The 21,681-nt window shown below is 50.1% G+C and overlaps 1 protein-coding gene across 2 annotated transcripts in view; it reads right to left on the reverse strand.

Moving 5' to 3' along the window:
* LOC114202938 (F-box/WD repeat-containing protein 12-like) overlaps window positions 1-21,681 on the reverse strand; it is a 39,054-nt gene that overhangs the window by 4,813 nt on the left and 12,560 nt on the right. For both annotated transcript variants that reach the window (XM_088019026.1, XM_088019025.1), the window contains 3 exons: window positions 19,865-20,074; window positions 692-850; window positions 20-230 (listed from right to left, as the gene is read on the reverse strand). In XM_088019026.1, the coding sequence (XP_087875152.1) occupies window positions 20-230; window positions 692-850; window positions 19,865-20,074 (580 nt within the window). The remainder of the gene's footprint in view (window positions 1-19; window positions 231-691; window positions 851-19,864; window positions 20,075-21,681) is intronic.

Here is a 21,681-nt window from a genome sequence, read left to right on the forward strand (position 1 = left end):
CTGGCACGGGGACCCTTACCCACAACGTCCACTCCTTCCTGGGACTGCTTGGCCCCCAGCTCGTAGGTGGTGATGGCCAGCTGCCCGCTATCATTGTTTCTGTGCATCACCATCAGCCTGGCTGCCTCATCAGGGGCCCAGCAGGCTCTGGAAGTCAGCCAGATGGGGAGAGTGGTGGAGACAGGAGGTTCATCCTCTACCAGACAGAGTAGGGAGCGAGTGTAGAACACCTGGGGGAACACCGCCATGTGGTCCATGCTGCTGACAAGCACCCAGGAGGGCCGCAGACCCACACCCAGTGACCTGTGTCTTACAGGGTTGCCGGTGCCCCTGTGCGCCCTGCTCTCCCCACTGCTTGGACTAGCCGGTCGGGCCCTGCTGGCAACATCTTGCACACCAGTCCTGGGTTGGTCGGTGTGATAGGACAACCAAATCAATGGCTCTTGTGTTTTTTAAGGGCTCTTGTGGTTTTGAGCAGTGTACGCCACTGGCATGCTTTTGCCTCCAACGTCTTGCTCTGTATTCCTGTCCTACCACTTGGAAGTCTGCTCCAGATGACTCCTCTGTCCCTGGACCGTCCTGTCTGCAGGTGCTTCTGCAAGGCTTGGTCCTGCACTGGAAGCCACCCTCCCAGACCCATCCACAAGCCTGGGCACAGAACTCACCACCTTGTGTGCACAAAGCCACTGACCTTTGGGCCCAAGTCTGAGTCCTGGGTCGAAGCCAACACCCACTGGCAGTCAGGAGAGCAGAGGAGACTGGTGGGGCTGCTCGGAAACACACTGGTCCTGGAGAGCAGCTGCAGCTGGGGCACGGTCAGCGCGTAGAGGACGCCCTCAGCAGAGGCCACCTGCACAGACAGCAAAGGCCGTGGTCAACACATGGCCTCCCCCAGGGCGAAGGGCAACCGCTTGACTGCCTCCTTGCTGGCTAACGCTCCTTGGAAATTTTTCTTGCCAGACATTTCCCACAACTTTTTACTTCCTCTCACTCTGATGGAAATTTAATGTGTTCACAGATCTTGTCACTGCAGCACTGAGTGCTCCTGCAGAGAAGCTCCACACACCGATTCCAGTATTTCCTCTGAGAGACCCCCTGCTGGTAAACCATAAGGAAATAGAACAAGCACGTGCAGACATGAAGCAACACCCTGAATTAGAAACTCAACACTCAAACCAAAATGGACAGAGAGCCAAGATGTGAAATCAGAGTTAAATTAATTCGGGGAAGATACTGAAGAAAAAGTTATCTTAAAGACCAGCAATAGACCTAGGAGAGAATATATTCCACTGGGCCAATAAGGACCCTGAAGAAGAAGGAAAACAGGCCAGAGAACAAAGATGGAATAAAGAACGAAGACGAATCCGAGAGCAGGTGTCCCGGAGGACGGGCAGAGAAGATCTAGTAAACATACGAGTGAAGCTCCCGCAGAGGAAAAGCAAGCAATTAAGAGACTAATACTTAAAGCTCACATGCAATGAAACTTTCTGAAAATAAAAGAAAACCTGAATCCATACATCAAAAGGGTACATATGCTCCTGGAAAAGTCAATCCAGGATGGCCAGCACAGACACCTCACAACAAAACTACCAGACTTTTAAGTATTTCAGAAATCCTTCAAGCCTTTGATTTACAAGTCCAAGTGTATAACAAGGAAAGTAAGTCAAAGTGGGAATAGACTTCTCAACAAAAACACAGTGAAATAATATTTTCACAAAATTCAAGACAAATATGAGTCAGGGATTTGGCGCCCAGCCAGGCCATTCTTCAGGCGGCCAGGCTGCGGGAAGCAGCGTCAGACCTGCAGGATGGATGGATTCGATGGACCTCCTCGGGGTTCTCCTAGAGGACGGGCCCCACCAGACCACAAGACACAAGGAGAACGTCACCAGAACTGGTGTGACTACCACGTACAGTACACTGTAGGTCAAAGTTTGGAAAAAAAAGCGGGGGGGGGGGGGAGACAAGGAAAAAGAATGTGTAAATGTTGCATATTCTCAGAAAGGTGGAAATAGTGCTCTGCAAAGGCAGGAAGAGGAGGGGCAAGGATCGGAGTAGAGGAGGTTCACCGGCCCCCATGGGAGAGAAGGGCTAGCAGGTGATGCCGGCAAACAAAACAGTGCGTGGGCCTGAACAGGGAAAACGGAGACGGGAAGCATGAAGACAAAGGAAACGACGCCACAGGAAAAATAAATACAAGCCTTCCTAAATAACAAAAGATAGCACCTTTACCCAAAAAGATACACATTAAAAAGGGAAAACATATTTGAAGAAAGGAGCTCAGTAATGTGCCACATCACACCATAAACGTGACATAAAACAACACTTGAGATCAGGCACAGACGTCATTCAATGTAAATGGCTTAACTCACTAAAAAAGATGATCACACTGATGTACAAAAGAAAACCTGACTGTATATTCAAGAAGCTCAATCAAAACAGAAAAGTTAACCATGACGGAACAGTAAAGGTGTGCCAGGCACACACAAATCTGCGGAAGGAGGCGACGTGGTCCTAATACCAGAAAAGGGAGGCCTCCGGCCAAAGCAGGAAATCCAACAGACACTTCCTATCCCTGTGAAAATTACTAAAAGGAAACCTTGTCTAGAATGGAGTTCAGAGGCTGGCGGGGGGGCTCTCACGCCAAGCACTGGTTGTCAATTGTGGACCCAAGAGGAAGAGAGGCACCTCCTGGAGGATGCTCCTTAAAATCCCAGCAGGAGGAGGAAGGTTTCTTCCGTCCCAGCAACAGCTCAGCCAACGAGAGGCAGTCACAGCTCGGCCAACCAGAAGCCACTACACTTCCAGCTCCCAGTTCATCCCCTCCCTACACCCCTTCCCCTCTCTAAAAGAACCTTTCTATTCTTTGTTTTTTGGACTTCTCTATGGTTTTGCCACAGCTAGCGTGTCCTGAATTAATTCTCTGCTATTTCCACACAAACCCATTTTTGCTAATAAAATAACTGGCAGTTTTTTTTTTTTAGGTTAACAACACTAAAGGCTGTAATTCACAATGAAGAAATAAAACCTCTGATACTTATCAAAGAAACACCCCAATCACCCTCACAAAGCAGACACAAAAAGAAACAAGGTGAAACACAATAATATTCAAATATTTATGAGTTAAACATATTATATAAAAATAAACAGGGGCACCTGGGTGGCTCAGTCGGTTAAGCGACTGCCTTTGGCTCAGGTCATGGTCCCAGGGTCCTGGGATCGAGCCCCACATCGGGCTCCCTGCTCCGCCAGAAGCCTGCTTCTCTCTCTCCCACTCCCCCTGCTTGTGTTCCCTCTCACGCTGTCTCTCTCTCTCTGTCAATTAAATAAATAAATAAAATATTTAAAAAAATAAATAAATAAACAATAATAATGCTCTCAGTCTAAGGCGAAGTAGACAAAAAGTAAATAAACGTTAAGACCCAACAATATAATTGAGGCACCTGGGTGGCTCAATCGGTTGAGAGTTGGAATCTTGGTTTCAGCTCAGATCATTATCTTGGGGTTGTGAGATCGAGCCGCATGTCAGGCTCCATGCTCAGTGCGGAGTCGGCTTGAGATTCTTTCCCCCTCCCTCCCTCTCTGCTCCTCCCCCTGCTCGTGCTCTAATAACAAGACTTAGCAGTAATAATAATGACTATATTTGGATATTTGTATCCCAATAATGGAGAATACACCTTCCTTGCAAGCACACATAAACTTTCACAAAAATGGAACAGTCACAAAGAAACCTCAGTAAATTCTATATTGTAAAGTAATACAACATTCTCTGGTCATGATAAGGAAAATCTGTGTCCTAAGATGGCTGACCAAGCCAGTGAGAGAATTCCAGTCCTTGCCCCGGGGCTCTTCCAGGTTCTTCTCCCTGCTCTGCTTCCCGCACCCACCAATTCGGGTTCTTCTCCCTGCCTCGCTTCACACACACACCAAAAGTGCCACGTGTGCGGAAGTAGAAGTGTACAAATTGCCCCCTTTGTGCTCGGGGCTCAGACCTTTGGAAAGCACTCTCCTCTGAGCCCGCCAGCATTAAATAAACCTCCTATGCTCCAAGATCTCCGGGTGCCACTTGGTTCTTCTGTCAGGCGATCCAGTCCAGGTTCTGTAACATTTGGTTCCCTGACCAGGAAACCCAACCGTGCTGGCCCATTGTTGCCACCGGTTTGGGGGCAACAGCGGGGGCACTGATGGAACGAGGGATCATAATGGAGAAGGTGTACCCTGCCTAATTTTTGGCAGTCTCCCGCCCCCGCCACCTCAGGCTGGCCCCTCTTTGCTGTTCCCACCCAACTCGAGGAAACTTGGCAGGTGAGGACCTGGTCCCAACATCGGATTCCAGTTAAGGCCTGGGGCCCCAGGACCCAGACAGGCCCTCCCCCACTGGGGCGGAAGGGGAGCCTGATCACCTCCCAGAGCCCTCTTGGAGGTCTCACAGGTCAGGACTCCCAGGGAGGGAATGTAATAACTTCTGGAGTGTGAATGTGGGAGTGAATGTGCAGTCCGAGCTTGCACTGATTCTGTAGCCCCACGGGGGGGCACCCTTCAGGTCCCCAGAAGTCTACCGAGTCTTGAGTGGGCCCGTCTGCAATTCTGTGGTGAATGGCATACAGTCTATGGCGGTATCAGAACAGTTTCCGATTGTAAGTCACAACGCTGAGACCGCTACAGCTAAGCCTCACCCAAGCTCCTTCGGGACACGGCCAGAAGGGCATCTGATTGGTCTCCTCACCTCAGGAGGCACCCCACGCCTTGTCTGTCTCTGCGCCACTGCACACGGGGACATCACCATGGGGTCAGGGCAAAGTAAACCTATGGTTCTAGAGACCATGATCCAAAATTTCAGGAAGGGGTTTTCAGGAGACTACGGAGTCAGGATGAACCCCGGCAAGTTAAGAATCCTATGTGAAATGGAATGGCCCACCTTTGATGTCAGGTGGCCTTCAGAAGGGACATTCGATGTCCCAACGATTCGTCGAGTATGGCGAGTCCTAACAGGAGAACCAGGACACCCTGACCAGTTTCCATACATTGACTCCTGGCTAGGAACTGCTCAGACTCTTCCCCCCTGGGTGCGATTCGTTTTCAATTGGCAGGGACAGGCCAGGATCTTAATCGCTTACCCCCAAGACCGTCTACACCTGGCCCTTCAGCTCCAGACACTCCACCGCCATCGGTTTCACCAGAGCCCCCAGGCCCAAAAGATCCACTTTCTCCAGGACCAGCAGCCAGGCTGCGCCCCACGCTGGGCACAAGCACCCTTCAAATGCCGGTATGAGGGACGCAGGGACCCGAGAGGCATGATGAAGACGGGACAGTCCAACCTGGGCCATTCCATGATGTCTTATCAGCCCTTCTCCACCACCGACCTCGTCAGCTGGACTCATCGGCCAACCTGGGAAGACTGCCAACGGTTACTCCGCACCCTGTTGAACACAGAGGAAAGGAGGAGAATAATGCAAGGTGCACGGCAGCACCTGGAAGAGCAGGCACCAGCTGGAGTCATCGACCCTGCTGCCTGGCCTAAGGTGGCCGCACCCGAAGAGCGCCCAGCACGGGACTTCACCACAACCGAGGGACAGGCCCACACCCACCGGTACCAGGAGGCCCTCCTCCGGGGAATCCGGGCAGGAGCTAAGAAACCCATGAACGTGACTAACGTATCCTCGGTCACTCAGCGACCAGGGGAGGCCCCCGGGGACTTCTACGAAGGACTATGTGAAGCCTACAGGATATACACTCCACTTGACCCCGAGGCACAGGAAAGCCAACAGACGGCAAACACCTCCTTCGTGGCTCAGGCCGCCCCAGACATCAGGAAAAAACTTCAGAAACTAGAGGGTTTTGCCGGGATGAACATCACCCAACTAACAGAGATTGCCAGTAAGGTCTACATGAACAGGGAGGTCGCAGCCGAACGGGAAGCCGACAAAAACATGAAAAAGAAAGTCAGCCTCCTCGCCGCCACCCTGAAAGAAAACGACAACACAAAGGCAGGGAGATCCTGACCTCCGGAAGGGGGGGAGCCCAGAACCCCCTGGGCGAGGGATCAATGTGCCTACTGTAAAGAGAAAGGGCGTTGGAAAAACGAATGTCCCAACCGGGGAAAGGCTCGGAAGCCCAGCCGCTACAGGGAAGAACCCCGGGGGGAGGCCCTCACAGGCCTTGTGGGAACGGACTCGGGCTGAGGGGGACCGGGCTCTTTCCTCCTTGGCCCCCATGAGCCCACCGTCAGAATGAAGGTGGGGGGCCAGTCAGTGACTTTCATGGTTGATACTGGGGCCGAGCACTCTGTCGTCCCTCCCCAGTGGCACCCTTCAGCAAAAGGACTGCGACCGTCCTCGGCGCCACTGGGGCACAGGCGATGCAACAGCCCTTGTGCCAGGCTCGCCAGTGCGGACTCGGGGGCCACAAGGTGCGACATGAATTCCTTTATCTGCCTGACTGCTCCATCCCCCTCCTGGGCCGAGACATACTCTCCAAACTTAGGGCTCAGATAACCTTTGAGCCCGCTGGACACACTAGCCTCCGACTGAACCCAAGGCAATTACCACTAGCAAGTACCACGCTGACGGAAGAAGAATGGAGGCTATTCTGTGCCCAGGCCCAACGGAGCAGCCCGCTGGGGTTCAGACTTGCCTACTCCCACCAGTCAAGGATACCGACCTACCCCCGCCAGGCGGGGGATACCGACCAGGTCAAGACCTGCGGGCCATCAACAAGGTGCCCATCTCTCGGCACCCAGTGGTCCCAAATCCATACACCCTCCTTGGCCAAATCCCAGGTTCGGCCAGATGGTTCACTTGCCTAGATTTGAAGGATGCCTTCTGCCTCCGCTTAGCTCCCCAGAGCCAGCCACTATTTGCCTTTGAATGCCCTGAACCTGATACAGGGCGCCAGATGCAACTGACTTGGACGCGCCTCCCGCAGGGGTTTAAAAACTCACCAACCCTCTTTGGGGAAGCACTGGCCGAAGACCTCGCCAGGTTCCCAAGAGGCCACACGATGCACCCTCCTCCAGTATGTGGATGACCTCCTCCTCACCACTGACACACACGAAGACTGCACAAAAGGCACAAAGGCCCTCCTACAGCTCCCGTCAGACTCGGGGTACCGGGCCTCACGGAAGAAGGCACAAATCTGCCAAGAGGTCCGATACCTCAGTTTCCTCCTCACCCAAGAGAAAAGAGAACTAGGGCCGGGGAGAGAGAAAGTCATCACCTCCCTGCCACAGCCCCAGACAAGGGGCCTACGAGAATTCCCGGGGGCTGCAGGATTCTGCCGCACCTGGATGCCTGGGTTCTCGGCAATAGCAAGACCCATCTATGATCTCTTAGGGGGACCAGACTGAGAACCCCCTGCCTGGACTGAGGAAGCAGAAGCCGATTTCACAGAGATAAAGATCGCCCTGGGGTGGGCTCCAGCCCTGGGTCCACCAGATGTAGAAAAACACTTCAATCTCTTTGTGCATGAAAAGGAAAAAACAGTGCTCGGGGTACTCACCCAGACTGTTGGGCCCTGGCAACGGCCAGCTGCTTACCTGTCAAAGAAGCTGGACCCTGTGGCAGTGGGATGGCCGCTGTGCCCCAGGGCGCTGGCAGCCACAGCCCTACTCATCAAGGAGGCGGACAGACTTACCCTGGGGCAGGAACTTAACGTCAAGGTCCCTCATGCACGCACAGGGACCCCGCTTCCTTCCCAACTCTCGGCTAGCACAGCACCAAGGGCTCCTCTGGGAAAACCCGCAGGTCACACTCAAAACAGTAAGGACATTAAATCCAGCAACCCTTCTCCCCACAGAAGAGGAGAAACCAGACCATGACTGCTCCAAAGTGACTGATGAAGCCTATGTGAGCCGTCCAGATCTGTGGGACCAAGCCATAAAGGACCCAGAGCTCACGCTGTTCAGTGATGGAAGCAGTTACCTACAAGAGGGTGCCCGGAAGGTGGGTTATGTAGTAACCACAACCTCTGAAGTCCTAGAAGCTGAGGCATTACCAGCTGGATGGTCAGCTCAACAGGCTGAATTATACGCCTTAGTCCGAGCCCTCACCCTCGGTGACGGCAAACAAGTCAACATCTATACTGACTCTCAGTATGCCTTTGCTACGGTACATATACATGGAGCCGTCTACAAGGAAAGGGGCCTCCTAACCGCAGCAGGAAAAGCTATCAAGAACAAGGAGGAGACACTGAGACTCCTCAAAGCCATCTGGCTTCCAAAGGAAGTAGAAATCCTGCACTGAAAGGGACACCAGAAAGGAGACGACGCTATAGCGCGGGGAAATCGCCTGGCATATGAGGCAGCCAAGACCGCAGCCAGTGAGGACAGGGACAGAGCCCCTTCCCTCACCATGGCCCTAACACCCCCGGAAGAAGTCCCTCCACCCAGTTGCACTAAAAAGGAAAATGAATGGACCGTGGCTGAGGGAGCCACCCTGACTGAAAAGGGATGGTGGATGATGCCAGACAGGCGCATCTTTGCTCCAACAGCAACTGGAGGGCATCTAGTCAAGGAGTACCACCAACTCGCTCATCTGAGAAAAACCATCAGAGGCCCTTCTCAAAAATAAAGCACTATTACATCAGTCAGCTGCCAGCACTATGCCGAGGAACAAGTAGATGCTCGGTCTGCACCACGGCCCCTACCAGGTGTCCAGAGGATAGGAGCAACCCCCTTCGAAGATCTAGAGGTAGACTTCACAGATGTGCAGCCGAGCAGGGGGTTCAGGTATCTCCTAGTAATAGTATGCACATACTCTGGGAGGGTCGAAGCCTTCTGTACGACTGAGCAAAGCTGGGAAGTAGCTGAAGTCCTCTCTTGCGGGAGATCGTGCCCTGGGTTGGCCTGCCATTAACAATCCATAGTGACAATGGACCCACATTTGTGGCAGACATTGTACAGGTCTTGACTAAATCTCTCAACATCACCTGGAGACTCCACACTGTATACCGCTCACCCTCTCAGTCTTAGAACCCAATGCCACCTCATGGGCTACAGGAATCATTCTCCTGTTGGGCCAATATCACCCCATGTGGACCGACCCCATGGCCAAATTTTTTTTTTAAAGATTTTATTTATTTATTTGAGAGAGAGAGAGAATGAGAGACAGAAAGCATGAGAGGGAAGAGGGTCAAAGGGAGAAGCAGACTCCCTGCTGAGTAGGAAGCCCGATGTGGGACTTGGTCCCAGGACTCCAGGATCATGACCTGAGCCGAAGGCAGTCACTTAACCAACTGAGCCACCCAGGCGCCCCCCCCCTCCATGGCCAAATTTATGATTAAGTCCATGTTCACTCCAAGCCTTACAGTCAACCCCTAGAGTCAGACAGAAAATAACTTGCCCTGGCTCATCCCTGGGTCCCCCATCCACATGCAGCAAGCATCTATACTGCAACTGTTAGGTATGATTAACGCCTCCCACCAAGTGCTTAACCACTCAAATCCACCCCTAGTGTCTGACCTGCTGGATCTGTATGAAGCCCGGGTCCCATCCAATACCTAGGTGTTATCCTCAACCAATCTACCATGTCACCTCCCACCCCGGCACTGGGGACCTCGGATTATCCCCTTCTGTGTCCGGTACTGCTGTATGGCAACTCTTCCTCTCCTGTCACAGGCCACAGTCGGGTCTGTGCACCTAACACCACTTCTGGCCTGAGATCACGGTGTACGCATCTGCACCACCCCGCGCGATCAATCACGCACGCCTGCCGGTCTCGTACCCGATTTTCAGTCCTCCCCGGAGCGATGCCCCACTCCTATGGAGACCTCCTAGCTGCCCTCGACGCTCCCCTGCAGCCGCCCCTCTGATTATGAGCCTGCCGGCTGCACCAGGTGTTGCCCTCAGCGCCACTGGCGTCAGTACGTCTCAGGTTCAGTACCAGGGGTTAACTCAACAATTCACGGCGGATTTTTCCACCCTCACTCAGTCGGCCCTGGCCCGGCAGCACCAACTCGATTCACTGGCCTCAGTGGTCCTCCACAACAGGCGCAGGCTTGACCTGCTCATGGCCGCGCAAGGGGGGCTCTGCCTCTTCTTACAGGAGGAATGTTGTTTCTATGCTAATGAGTCAGGGGTGGCCCAAGAAGCTCTGACCCAATTACGGGAACGAGTACATCGTCGGTGGGAAACACTCCAGCAGACAACTTGGTGGGATACCCTCTCACAGTGGTTCCCTTGGTTCGGCCCCCTCCTGTTGCTTCTCCTCATAGTGGCATTTGGTCCTTGTATTCTTAATGCCCTTATTGGATTTATTACTACTCAAACTGCTAAAATCAGACTCCAGTTACTCCTTATTCACTATTGCCCCTTAGAAGATGAAGATGATGCCCTCAAAACTAGGTGTTTAAAGGGGCATCAAAGGGGGGAATGATAAGGAAAACCTGTGTCCTAAGATGGCTGACTGAGCCAGAGCGAGTTCCAGTCCTTGCCCTGGGGCTCTTCCGGGTTCTTCTCCCTGCTCTGCTTCCTGCACCCACCAATCCAGGTTCTTCTCCCTGCCCCGCTTCGCGCATGCACCAAAAGTGCCAAGTATGCAGAAGGAGAAGTGTATAAATTTCCCCCTTTGTTTGTGCTCGGGGCTCAGGCCTTTGGAGACCACCCTCCTCTGAGCCCACTGGCGTTAAATAAACCTCCTAGCCTCCAAGATCTCCGGGTGCCGCCTGGTTCTTCCATCGGGAGATCCAGTCCAGGTTCCGTAACAATCACAATGAAATAAAAGGAAATGAAACTGGAAATCAATAGAAATATTAAATAAAACAGACAAGGCACTAGCTAATATAATCACGAAAAAATGGGAGAAAGCACATATACACAAAAAGAAATGGCAGAGCAATAAAGATGTGGTATTTATATATAGTGGACTATTACTCAGCCATCAAAAAGAATGAAATCTTGCCATTTGCAATGACGTGACTGGAACTAGAGGGTATTATGCTAAGCAAAGTAAGTCAGCCAGAGAAAGACAAATACCATACAATGTCACTTGTATGTGGAATTTAAGAAACAAAACAGATGAACATAGGGGAAGGGAGGGGAAAATAAAATTAAGATAAAAACAGAGAGGGAGACAAACCATAAGAGACTCTTAACTCTAGGAAACAAAACAGGGTTGCTGGAGGGGAGGTGGGTGGGGGGATGGGGTAACTGGGTGATGGGCATTAAGGCAGGCACGTGACATAATGAGCACTGGGTGTTATATGCAACTGATGAATCACTAAATATTACTCTTGAAACTAATAATACATTATATGTTAACTAAATTGAATTTAAATTAAAAATTTTTTAAACGACAGGGCATAAACAAATATTCAAATAGAGGAAATTTAAACAAAAAAAATCTCAAGAGTATTCTAGACAATTGTATGCATAAAAAAGTGAAAGTCTAGATATAGGGGGTCGTTTCGTAGGAAAACACAATGTATTAAAATTGATCCTAGCAGACAAAAGCTTGAGCAGGCCAATTTCCATAGAAAACACTGAGAAAACGGTTTTAAAACTCCACCACAAAAAAAGCACCCAGCACCCAATAACATCAAAAATAAATTCTACCAAACTGAAAAACCAGATAATCCCAATGTGACTTGAATTGTTCCAGGGCATTAAAAAAGCAGAAAAATGTTCACATTCTTGAAGTATAGCATTTATATGTAAACCTGATAAAGGAAGACCAAAAAAACTATCAACCAATCTCCCATAGACAGATCCAAATCCTGGTAAAATGCCAGCATTTAGAATGCATCAGCACATTAAAAAGAAATGCATGAATGATTTATATTTTAAAAATCCAATAAATCACCATAACAAACCTAAGGAGAAAAATCCTGTAATTATATCTGCATACTGAAAAGGCCTTTCACAAAATTCTACACTTAATCATGATTTTTGAAAACTAATAGTAAAATGGTCACTGATGGATCTTTCATTAACATCATTCCTGAAGCCAGAACCCCACCCCCCACCAATGAAGCTTCAGGTCATCCCACCACAGTCAGCCTCAAGGAGAAATGGCCACCAATGCCACCGCTGATTAATATTGTACTGGAAGTATTGGCCGGAGAAGCCAGAGAACAGAAAGCAACTGGATGCCTAAGGCTTGAAAAATAAATATCTCTAGTTATGGATGATAAAGTGTTTACCTAAAAAAATTAAGAGAATCAATTATAAAATAAATGCAAACAGGAGAATTCAGTAAGCTGACAGAATATAAAACACAACAACAGTTTTCATTTAAACAAACACCCAGTTAGAAAACAATGGAACAGAAAATACTTTCCCATACCAATGGAATAGCCACAAATGATAAAATACTTTGGAATACTGTTAACAACAAGAAATGGGCAAAATTTATCTGAGGAAAAACGTAAATCACTTCTGAAGGACATAAAAAGCAAACCTGAACCAATGGAAATACATCATTTATTCTTGAACAGACTGACTCGGCATCATGAAGATGTCCATTTTCTCCATGTTAGTATTTAAACTGAACGTGGTATCAATGAAAATACCCTTTTCTTTCCAGGACACAGAAATTTTGATTCCAAAGTTCATATGGAAAAATAAACATGAAAGTAGCTAAGGAAACTTGAAAAAATAAGAGTTAGGGAAGTCAGACTTACTAGATATCACAACCATAATCCGGTTCTAGAACATCTCCATCATCTCCAAAGTTTCTGTGTCCCTCAGCAGTCCCCTCCATCCCTAAGGACCACCGGTCTGCCGACAGTGCAGATCTGTTCTGTCGAGACTGGAATTTCCCAGAAACAGAATCATATAATATACACATACTCTGCTGTGTCTGGCTTCTTTTGCTCAGCATGTTTCTGAGGTTCATGCATGTTGTTGCACAGATCCATAGCCTTGTTCCTTTTCCATGCTGAGGAGTATATTCCATCGCATGCATACACCATTTTTATAAATCCACCTGTTGATAAGCACTTGGGTTGTATCCAATGTGGCTATTATTACTAAAGCTCCTACAAACATTTGTGTACCAATCTTTTTGTGTAAAGATTTTCATATCTCATTGGTAAACAGCTAAAAGAGAAACTGCTGGATAATACAGTTAAGTGTTTTTTAATAATAAAATAACTGCCAAACAATTGTGTCACATCTGTGTAAACATTTGTTTAATTTCAGCTCTTCAGATCAACATGGTGCCATATCTCACCATGGTTCTAAACTGCATTTCACTGATGACTGGCGGTGTGGAGCTTCTCTATGTGCTAATGGCTACCACTCTATATTCTTCTGTGAAGCATTCATATCTTCCACCGAATTTAAAAGTTGGGCTGTCTCTTACCTACTGAGTGATAATAGTTCTTCACATACTGTGGACAAAGTCCTGAAACGAGGTTGCATTATTATAAATATTTTCTTCCAGCCTAAGGTTTGCCTTTTCTTTTGCTGAACAGTGCTTTAAAAATGCAAAATTTCTGAATTTGATGACATCCAATCATCTATTTCTTTCTTGTAGTGTTTTTTGTGTCCTAAGAAATCTTTACCTACCTATGAAAATATTCTAGTCTACCAAAAAATAAACTACTAAAATCAGTAAGCGATTTAGCGAGGCTGCTAGATTATGAGATAAATACACAAAATTCAAATGTATTCTTACACACACACACATATACAGAAGTAGCTCCTATGTGTGCTATGTACAGTATGTATAGCAACTTCCTTATAAATACAGGAATACACATTTATATATTATTTACACATTTCTGTATATGCCAAATACTAGCAATGAAAAATCAGAAATTAAATTTTCAAACATTTAAAATATATAATATACAAATGACTAATTTTAACAAAATATATGCAAGCCCAGTTCTCTTAAAACCATAAAACTTTGTTGAGAGATACAAGTGAAGGCCCATCTAAATGGAGACATATTTGCCATGTCTGTGGCTTAGAAGACTACATCGTTGGATGTCAGTTGTCTCCAAATCAATCTATAGATTCAATGTCATCAAAATTCCAGTAGGTAGTTTTAAAGAAATTGACAAGCGTGTTGTGATGAGCACTGGCTATTTATACGCAACTAATGAATCGTTGAACACTACATCAAAAACTCATGATGTACACTCTATGTTGACTAACTGGGCAAAAAAAATTTTTTTTAAAGAAATCCATCTGTTTTTGAAATAAGAAAATGCTGTAGGTCATGACTTACAAGTCTACAGCCCATGAGAGCCTGTGTCTGTCCTTAGAGTGGAAATGGACTCACACATCATGTTGGTATTCTGACAAAGGTGCTGATGTAATTCAGTGAAGAAAGGATGGCCTTTCCTACAAATTCTGGAAACCCATTTGTAAATAAAAATGAACCTCGATGCTGACCTCGCACACACATATAATTTAACTTTAAATGATCTACATGTAGCATCTCCAAATAATCCCTGGGTGAGAGAAGTCACATGAAGCTGAGCTGAGGCGCCAGGTTTTTACCCGGACACCCAGTGGGATTGTTGGCAGCTCAGCCCCTGTGGCTGCAGGCAAAACTGAGGTTTCCCCTGTGGTGGGCGGTGGGGTGTTCCCAGTTCCCAGGCCCCCCACAACAGGACAGCCAGTGGGGGGTTCACGTGAGTGCCCCCCAGGCCTCCAGTCTCTGACTTCGGCGTCCAGCCAGAGGACTCACTGCCTTCAAAGCACTCACAGTGTGTCCACCGAGATCATTTCTCTTTAGCTGTGTAACAAACTTCTCATAATGCTTGTAGATTTGACCATTTCTCCTTGAAATTCCACAAATTTTGTTCTATATGTGTTTAGGCCAATTTTAGCCTTGCTCTATCTTCCTTGGAGGCTAATCAAATTATTACAACAAAGTTCCCCCCTGGTATCTAGTGATGACTTTCATCTCAAAGTCTCCTGGTCTAACGTTAAAAGCTTATCAGCTTGCTTTTAGTTAGCATCTCCAGGGCATCATTTTCCGTCCTTTTCATTCCAAACTTCCTTAAGTGTTCTGGGTTTTGGGTTTTTTTTAAGATTTTATTTTTAAGTAATCTCTACACCCAATGTGGGGCTCAAACCTACAACCCTCAGATCAAGAGTTGCACACTCTACCCACTAAACCAGCCAGGTGCCCCAAGTGTTCTGTTTTAGGGTCTTAATTTTTAGGGCTGCAGTAACAAATTGGGTGGCTTAAAAAACTAAAAATTTATTCTCTCACAATTTCAGAGGCTAGAAGCCCAAAATCAGGTGCCAGCAGGGCCCTCTCCCTCTGAAGGCTCTAGAGTTTTCCTTGACTTGTCTGCCCCCGTGTGCACCTGGCCTTCTCTGTATATCTGTGTTTTCTCCTCCTCTTAGGAGGACACTACTCATTGGACAGAGGGCCCAGTCTAAATCCAGGATGATTTTACCTGAAATCCTTAACCGGATACCATTTCTAAATAAGGTCACAATCTGAGGCTCTGGGTAGATGTGAACTGGCAGGGGGAGGGGGCGGAGAGGGTAGCCTATTCCATACCCTACTGGTGTACGTACAGAGCTAGCGATCTCCAAATCTGAGTTCAACCTTGGCAGGGGGCTGATCCTGCTCCATCGCCCTATAGGGCAACACCAAGAAAATGAGTGCTTCTGGCAAAACCTGCTGTCCTCTGGTCACAGAACACTCCACTAGGGTGAAGGACGCCAGCAGCGTCTGCGCCCTTGTGCTGAGGTTGATGCTCAGAGGTCCTGAGCCCCCGGACTTCCCACGTAGGCATCAAGCCTCGGGATGTGGAGGCGCACCTTGCAGCCTCTGCCCAGCCACCGAAGCCTCCCTGCTGACATAAAAATGGCATCTTCAGAATCCAGGCAGGCTTGGGCCATGGCGGGCTTTCCCTCTGTGGGAGGAAGTAGCTTCCCGTTGTCCTCAGACCCTTGCCACGTGCAAGGACGCTGGAGAAGGGCACCCTCTGAGCAACCAGGAAAGGAGTTCCCGTGCTACACAGGTACCATCACACGCAGTGGAGCCCGCTGCCGTGGCCCCTCCGCCAACTGGAACATCCCTGCTCAGGGGTGGACCCCACGGTTGGTGCAAAGGGCCCTGGAAGTGCCCGCTAAGGACCAGCAGCAGACGCCCGCCGATGCTCTCGGGCCACTGCTGGTGCTGCAGCCACGGGGCCAGAAACAAAGCTTCTCATCCCAAATTCTCCCTCTTGGTGAAGACTCAGGAAGGCTTGCCTCCCAGAACCCCCAAGACACAAATGGCAATCATACATGTCTCTGCACATATCAGACACCCCATCCCCTTTGGAGACCCACACATACCGACAGTGACCGGGCACTCACTTCACTTCTTGAATACACGCCGCGGAGCTCCTGAATGAGCCAGACGAGAGAACTCGCCCTCAGGTTCCAGCCTTAGCAGGCGGCCCCCAGAGCACCACACGTCTGGCTGCCTTACACAAGCCCGCGCTCGAGGACATAAAACGTGCACATTTCAGCCATCAGCCTGAAGGCAGAATTACAGCAAAGTCACCAGGAGGGAAGCTTACTGGAGTCCGACCCTGTCTTTGATGTTTGGTGACGGACAGCTTTCTGGCCTGCCCATCTCACCCTCCGTTCCACATGCGGGCAAGCGGAGAAAGGCCACCCACGGAGAATTCAAACCACAGCAACCTGGCCCACGCAGGAGCCCTCCCTCCATCCCCCCCAACCACGGGAAGAGCCGGCCACTCACTCCCCCTGCTGCCCCTGGCCCTTCAGACCCGCCTCCTGGGAGCCTCCGTCCTGAAAGCCTGGTGACGTGACAAATTGCCTTCTCAGGGCTCATGTGGCTTCATCACTCGTGATAATCAAGCCAAATTTGGGGTCAGGGTTGATCCTGCCCCTTTGCTCTTAGGACTTCGAGGCTGTATGCTCTTTCATTTCTCTTCTGGGAGTGAGGGGAGAGGTTCCTCCTTGTAGACGTCACTGCCCATCACTACGTAAATGGTCCCAACAATTCAAGGAGCCTGGGCCGTTTAGTTCCTCATAACCTTCTCCTAACGTAAATGCTAACGCCGTTTCTCCTCTGCGTGTAGTTTAAAAGCCACAAGACGCGGTTCCTGCTGTTTTACAGTCGACGCCCTCAGATCTCCTCGTCCCCAGCGCGGCTCATCGGCCTTCCGCTCCGGGTCCCACGCGTGTCCTCAGCAGTGCTGTGGCTGCTGCTAAGCCTCCATGTCACCTGAGATGCCTTCACTCCCCTTCACTCCTGGGGGTCACTTTCTGTTACGGATTTCCCGCTGGCAGTTCTTTCTTTCAAGATCCCACATTCTAGGATCCTGGAGATCCACGGCTGCCCGTAGTGAACCCTGGCTGCTACCAGACAGGCTTCCTTGGTCCTCAGGCAATCTCAGTTCACTCTGATGGGCCCAGATGCAGATTCAGTTTTGTTTATCCCACTTGGGGCTTGTAGGCCTTCTTGATTCCATGGATCAATGTCCTTAGTCTATTTTTTTTTTTTTTAAGATTTTATTTATTTATTTGAGAGAGAGAGAATGAGAGAGAGAGAGCACGAGAGGGAAGAGGGTCCGAGGGAGAAGCAGACTCCCTGCTGAGCAGGGAGCCCGATGCGGGACTCGATCCCGGGACTCCAGGATCATGACCTGAGCCGAAGGCAGTCGCTTAACCGAATGAGCCACCCAGGCGCCCTCCTTAGTCTGTTTTGGAGAAATATCTGCCATTATCTCTTCAAATGTTGCTTTTGACCCATTCACTCCCTCACCGACTCCTGATACCAAATACTAGAATTTTTCCATGGATCCTTTATGGCCTTGCTACTCAGAGTGTCCTCTAACACCGACAGGACCGATACTACCAGGCAGCTTTTAAAATGTCAGAATCCAAAAAAAAAAAAAAAAAAAAAAAAAAAAAAGTCAGAATCCAGGGGGCGCCTGGGTGGCTCACTCGGTTAAGTGTCCGACTCTTGATTTCGGCTCAGATCACGATCTCAGGGTCGTGACAGAGCCCCATGGCGGGCTCCACACTCAGCAAGGCGTCTGCTTGAGATTCTCGCTCCCCCCTCCCTGCTTGTGTACTCTCCCTCTCTCACAAAAGAAAAAAAAGTTAGAATCGAGGCATCCCCAGGGACCCAACAAATTGGAATCTACATTTAAACAACATCCCCAGTGGTTCACATGCCATTAAAGCCTGAGAAGGACTGGCCTACATCTTGTACCCTCTCTTTCCATTTACCTCACTCAATATCTGCATTTCATTCCAGGTAACCTCTTAACTTTTTCACTGATGCAGAAAACACCATACAGAAAAGTGCACAAAACACAAACCCAACGCTCAGTGCATCATTACAAAGCAAATATTCACGCTGCCACCCAAGTTAAGAAGTGGAATGTTGCCAGAGCCCCACAGGCTCCCCTCCACCCCCTATTTCGGGGTGATTCCACTGACCATCCTGCTATGAAACCCACCCACCGCGTTAACCTTTGTGCTCAGTGTTTCTATTCTGGAATTTCTACTTGGTTCTTTTCCAAATCGGTTCCATCATTTTTCATAGCTTTGAGCTCTGAAGCCCTCTCCCTAACCTACAGGGGTTTCAGCGTGTAAGGGCTGCAGTATCTGGAGCACGCGCTCTCTCATCTCTCCCGCACCTAGTTGGCTCTAAGTGTGTGCTGGACACTGCATTTCAAAGCAGAAATAACATGCGGCCCCGGGTGCCGTTATCTTTCCCAGGAAGGACTCTCCTTTACTCCTCCCAGGTGGCCGGGGTGCCGGGCTGCAGGCAGGTGGAGCACGGCAGGCCTGCAGACCCCAGTTTGGGCTGCAACCCCCGACACCCTGCCCAGTGTAAGGGGAGGCCCAGGGCTCCGCTCTCGCCGGCCCGGCACTCCGACTCCTCCCCGGGCCGTCAAAGGCCTACAGCCTCTCAGCTGCCTTGGGGGAAGGGTCTCCAGGGCAAAGTTGCCACAGTATCGGCGACTCCATCTGATTCCGGCTAAATCTCCTGAATCTCAGTCTAGACATTTTTGTTCTGTCTCCTCTCTGGGGTTATCCAGCAGATGTACGCCTCCTACCTTTACTATCCTTCGCAAAGAAAGGGAAGCACATGGTCTACCGCTCCCAGAGAGAACCTCAGTGGCCTCTTCATCTACGCAACGGATTCTCAAATGGATCTGGGGATGCCAATTACACTTATTCAGAAGTCTTCTTCAACAGCTGCACCGTGGTTTATGTGAAAACTGTTTCATCAGATGTTATTTTGTTTGCTGAGCTTAGTTCCTTTCCAGTCAGTTCTGTGCGCACGGACGTCTGCTCCTCCTGAACCCCGGGACGCCAGCCTGCCCAGCCTTCCCAAGGTCTCCTTCCCCACAGGTGGGGACACTGCCTCCAGCTGAGAGCCACTTCCCACACCTGCCACCTTACACCCACTTTCCTCGTTTCTCCCGGCCAAACCCTCCAACGCCCAAGAGTCACTTCTAAATGGACATTCTGGTAACAGAGGCTTTTGGTGTCCCGGGCAAGTGCTCATGTTTGTCAAACGTGCCTCAGTTTCTCCTGAGTTGGGCCTTAGCTGGGACTTGAAACAAGGTAAGGAAGGGTAAGAATGCAGACGAGAGAAGGAATTGCAGGGAGGAGAGAGACTGCCAGCAAGCTCAGGGAACAGGAGAGTGGGGGCACACGAACTGAACCCGGAGGCAGCCCGTGGCTGGGTCTCAGTGACGGTTCGCGAGGCGCAGAGACGGGGCTAGGGAGCCAGACTGTTGCAGGCAGCTGAGCTGGAGAGGAGGAGCCAGGGGACCGGGCCACAGAATGACGGCTTGTTCTGCCACACGGAGCACCCGGCTCCAGCCGCCACCCATCACAGTGGTCACAGCACCAGAGTGTCCGTGACCCCGGGAGACAGCCAGGACCTGCAGAGATTCCCAAGAGCCAGCCACTCACCAGCAGGAAGGGGCCCTCTGGATGGTCACAGGCCTGCAACGCAGAGGAGTGCGTAGGCAGGGGGAAGGAGGCCCGCTCCCTCCCGTTCTCCGCTTTCCACGCCTTGATCAGGCCCAGCTTGTCCACGGTGACGACCAGCTGCAGCCGAGGGTAGGTCACCAAATTCACCAGAGCAGCAGGCTGCAGGGGGCTTGACCAGATCTCTGTGCCCTGTGCAGCGACAAAAGGAAAATAACAACTTATACGGGGGCCATTCATTTCATAACCATATGACCATCGCCTGGCGCACACGGGGGACGCACGGGTGGAAAAGGCACACACCCCACGCTCACAGGAGCCACAGTGTGCTGTGGAGCACGACACGGAAGTGGTGTTTTGGGGCACAGCAGTGGCAGAACTGGGGGTGTACGGAAATTCCCAAGCGCTGGCACCACCAGGACTGCACGGGGGGAGGGGGGGGCGCGCGGCAGTGTGCACACAGTGGTTGCCCCCGGCTCCACCAAGGCAGGCTGGGCAGGGAGCTGGGGCCTGGGCCACACGCTGCATACAAAGAACTTACATGTGCAGCATCTCCCTCAGGCCCCGGCAACCCCATTTTATAGATTAGCTAACTCAGGCTTGTGGGTAAGAACAGTTCACGTGGCATGTCCATGTTGTCCTGCTTAAAACACCCCCTTTCCTGGGAGAGGCCCTAGCCAAGGCCCGAGCTGGGCGATTCCATGGTCTTTCCCAGGAAACTGGAACAGGTGGGAAAGAGCCGATGCCGGTGGGCTAAGGGCACCTGAAGGCGGGACACCAGAGAACCATCTGTGACGTTCCGTTCCCAGTCTCCCAAAGCCGCCACCTGGGCATCCGTTCCCATTCTGGGTCACTATGACCCTTTTTCTATCATGTGTTCATTTTACCATGATCTGGATCTCTTTTTCCAACCAAGATACTCAGGATTCCTCTATGAGATCCTTTCTCAGTTGATTTCTGTTGCTCGAGCAGCCAGGTGATGCGGAGGGATGGCAAGGAGTCTCGGGGAACAGAGCACATTCACCAGGGTTAGTGAAGGAGGCGTGAGACTCCCTCCTGGTTTCGGAGTGGAAGCGGAGGTCGGGGGTCAGAGCACAGAACACACTGACCAGTGACTGCTGGGCAACACGCCTGCCACAAGAAGGAAGTGGGCTGTGGTGGCACCAGGACTCTGATGCCAGAAACAGACGAACTCAAACCCTAGAATCTCCAGGGACAGTGGATGACACGTGGCATGGAAAGCCAGACCAGAAACAAATATAACCAGTCAAAAGCATGGTCTTAAATACTGTAAGTGGAAACTAAGATCATTTTTGAAAAGGAGGATTTATCGGGGCATCTGGGTGGTGCAGTCCGCTGAGTGTCTGACTCCTGGTTTTGGCTCAGGTCGTGATCTCATGGGTCGTGGGATCGAGCCCCACAATAAGCTCCACACTCAGCAGGGAGTCTGCCTGAGATTCTCTCCCTCTCTGTCCCTCCTGCTCGCATGCGCACGCTTTCTCTAAAATGAATAAATAAATCTTTAAAAAAAAAAAAAAAGGAATATTTATTAACTTTAGGAAAAGCCAAATGTTAGTTTGCCTCATAGCTCAGTGTGAAAAGCACTCACACAATCACAGTACCACTAACCATACAGATAACTCTTTGGGGACAGGAAGACTGCTCTGTATGGACGTGGAAGGAGGACGGGGGGGTCGTTTCCTACGGGAGGTTTGCTCGTGAAGAGTACTAAGGTTGTGCAGCCAGGCACGGTGTGTGCAGGTGGCTCTGGACTCTGAAAGAGGCTCATGCTGGCAAAA

The sequence above is a fragment of the Eumetopias jubatus genome, unplaced genomic scaffold (assembly GCF_037043125.1).
Source record: "Eumetopias jubatus isolate StellerSeaLion01/CBP00866 unplaced genomic scaffold, mEumJub1_p1.0 scaffold_15, whole genome shotgun sequence".
Taxonomy (NCBI): Eukaryota; Metazoa; Chordata; class Mammalia; order Carnivora; family Otariidae; genus Eumetopias; species Eumetopias jubatus.